This window comes from Cryptotermes secundus, unplaced genomic scaffold (assembly GCF_002891405.2).
Source record: "Cryptotermes secundus unplaced genomic scaffold, Csec_1.0 scaffold300, whole genome shotgun sequence".
Lineage (NCBI taxonomy): Eukaryota > Metazoa > Arthropoda > Insecta > Blattodea > Kalotermitidae > Cryptotermes > Cryptotermes secundus.
In genome coordinates this window covers 575,309-578,295 of record NW_019731220.1, presented here as the reverse complement: position 1 = coordinate 578,295, position 2,987 = coordinate 575,309, and the positions used below count along the sequence as shown (strand labels likewise).

At 40.3% G+C, this 2,987-nt stretch overlaps 1 protein-coding gene across 1 annotated transcript in view; it reads left to right on the top strand.

Annotated features, from left to right (window-relative positions):
- Window positions 1-1,395: 1,395 nt before the first annotated feature.
- The window catches only part of LOC111866446 (N-alpha-acetyltransferase 10-like), a 3,135-nt gene continuing 1,543 nt past the window's right edge, over window positions 1,396-2,987 (top strand). The window contains exons 1-2 of the mRNA XM_023855416.1: window positions 1,396-1,463; window positions 2,087-2,227. Coding sequence (XP_023711184.1) covers window positions 1,396-1,463; window positions 2,087-2,227 — 209 coding nt within the window. The remainder of the gene's footprint in view (window positions 1,464-2,086; window positions 2,228-2,987) is intronic.

The window sequence follows — 2,987 nt, the reverse complement described above, 5'->3', positions numbered from 1 at the left end:
AGTGTTATTGAGACCGTGTTTAAAAATGAATGTATTTTGGTTTGTGTTCCTCTTTTCTACAGCTCTTTACATCATCTTGGCGATTGCGGCAATGGGATCAGCAAGACTGTAATGCGCGAAAGAAAAAGGAGGTCCAAATTAGTGAGTTTTCACTATATTTATAGCAAGGGGCTCTTATGAGCGCAGTGGCACCATCTGTGAGACAGTATCCAGACTCACAATTGCAGAGCGAGCTGTAAAATTATTCTTACACGTTTGAAACGTAAATCTGTAAGCAAATGTTCTGTCCCCGTCGCCCCATTTCAGAGCGCCTTCCGTGGCCCATAGTAATTATACAATTGCTACCAATTTTCTGATCGAATGATTGCTATGCTGTTAGCAATCCGTCACGTCTGCAGCCAATATGTCTGTGCGCGGCGGCTGTGTGGCACACAGCGACACGTGCCTTAATTAGCTGGGTCAGCAATATCACACAGATGGAACGCAGTTCCCTTGCCTACAATTAATTACTACGACCAAAGGGTTAGAATGCGTGTAAGAGTGGTTTACAGTACATAACTAACGACATGTACCGAGTCGTTCTTGAGAAACCAATAGCTCCTCGTATACCCTAGATAATCCTGCAATTTTTAATAACGCGGAGGTTCGTTACCGTGTTCACAACAGCCTGCCACTGATTTATATCTTGAGACAGAGGAATCCATTTTGCACACACCATCTTATTTCTTTAATATTGCGGGGTATAGAACCGTTGCTGGGCAAAGACTTCGAAACAAACAACATGACAAATGTTGCGTGTATAGCCGTTGCTATGCAATGATCGTGAGGCTGGCTGTGTACACCAGGCCAGGTTCTGGGCAACGGCTCGGTAAACACGTTCCCGTGGCAATGGTTACACATGCAACGGGGGAATGGTATGTTGCCTGTTTGGTCAGCGCCAAAGAGTTAAACGTAAGGAAGACAATAGGGGCAACGCAGTCAGTTGACAGAGGGAGAATGATGAAAGTTCGGTTTTGAAGAGAAGACTGTAGTTACAGGGAGACTATCATAATTTCTTTGTTAAAACACGTTGCCAGGATATGACTANGGTCAGTTGCAGTCTAGCATTCACTGGAGTAGTAACTGTAATACTGCAGATGACAGTAGTTGTGAAACTGTGAATTGTATAAGTGTAAGAGTGAGTGTGGAATAAATTCGCTAGATCCAGAACAGCATGAAGTTATTTGTCGCGTTATACACCCAACATGTGACGATATGTTATCTATCATGTGTTTATCTGGGTCATGATGAATTCTGTATCACAGATGCACATATTAATTGTAAGATACCGGATACAGTTGTTATTATAGTACTTTTAGATGTGACTCATACCTTTTCAGATATGTTTTAGCTAAAATGGAAGAAGACAGTGAAGATGACCCTCATGGTCATATCACATCTCTTGCTGTGAAACGCTCCCATAGGTAAGTAAAAATGTATCTAGGCAAATTGTACTTTGCTTCATATAAAGAAAAATGTGTGCTTTGGACTGTGGACTCATACGATCCTTTTTGCTACTCAGACATGTTGTCAAAAGTCAAGTCAAAAAGAAATCTGAAATTTACAAAATTTGAAAGAGATTAGTTTGTTAAGCAACAAGACTGAGCTTTTGAGCTATCTTCAATACCAGGAGAGTATGTTCATTTCAGCAGCTGTTACCACCTTTAGCAGAGAACGTGTGATGAAATTTTGTTGACCCTTTAAATGCATGTCACAGTGTTCCTCCATCTTTTCCATATGATAGCACTGTACAGTGTAGTTTAATATCTTAAGACACAATAAACTATATATTATTGTAAAATTATATGTAGAATGAAATATGAAAAATGTTGAGGTACAGGCTGATAAAATTACAAAAGAGGGGTAAATAAAATTTCATTACTATTATCACTTCATAGACTACTGTTATGCATATAAAACACTTTTAAATCAAAACGATGCAGCACATTTAAGCTCAGTATCAGCACCCTAATTAATAAATACTTTTTTATAACATGAACTGCATGGAAACAGGTTTATTCATTGGTGATACATTTCACTTCTGCAGGAGATTGGGTTTAGCTCAAAAATTGATGGACCAAGCATCTAGATCGATGGTAGAATGCTTCAACGCAAAGTATGTATCCCTTCATGTGCGCAAGAGCAACAGGGCAGCACTGAATTTATATACAAACACACTTAAATTCACGTAAGTATTAAAGAGTGGCCCTGGATTCTCTAACACATCACAGTAGAATGATGAAGCCTTTTAGATTTTGTGTATAGGTCAAGAATGGTGACACTATACCTCCACACCCCCAATACATTTTTATATGCTTAATTAATTAAGCACAGGACTTTACCTTGAATCGCTGAATCGTGCTGAAAATAACCCTGTGTAAGTTCCACACCATCCAGCTGCTGCACGAAATCGTAAAAAATACGGCAGTGTAAGGTGCTGTCCACGGTCGTGTCGAAGAAGATCGGTCCAATGATTCGTAAACCAGAAATGGCGCACCACACACACACTTTTTGTGGGTGTAGTGGTGATTCAGCAATCTCATGTGGGTTTTCAGACGCCCAGATCCTGGAATTTTGTGCGTTTACATATCCTGATAGGTGGAACCATGCTTCATCACTAAACAAAGTGAAATCCAAAATTCTGGGGTTATCGTGCACGAATTTCCGAAACCATAAACAGTACCGTACCCGTTTATCTTTATCAACATCACCCAATTATGGAACACTGGTGATCTTGTAGGGACGAAGATACGCTTTCTTTGCAGCCCATTGACACGTTGAATAAGTATACCCGGTTTCCTGGCTTAGACGTCGTAATGATTTCTTGGGAGACTGCAGTAATCTGTCCCGCACAATTGCAATCGTTTCTTCTGGCATTTCTGGGCGGTTTTTACCACGTTCACTTAAAAGTGTCCCTGTCCTTTCCAATTTCTGAGCCAGTTCTTGCG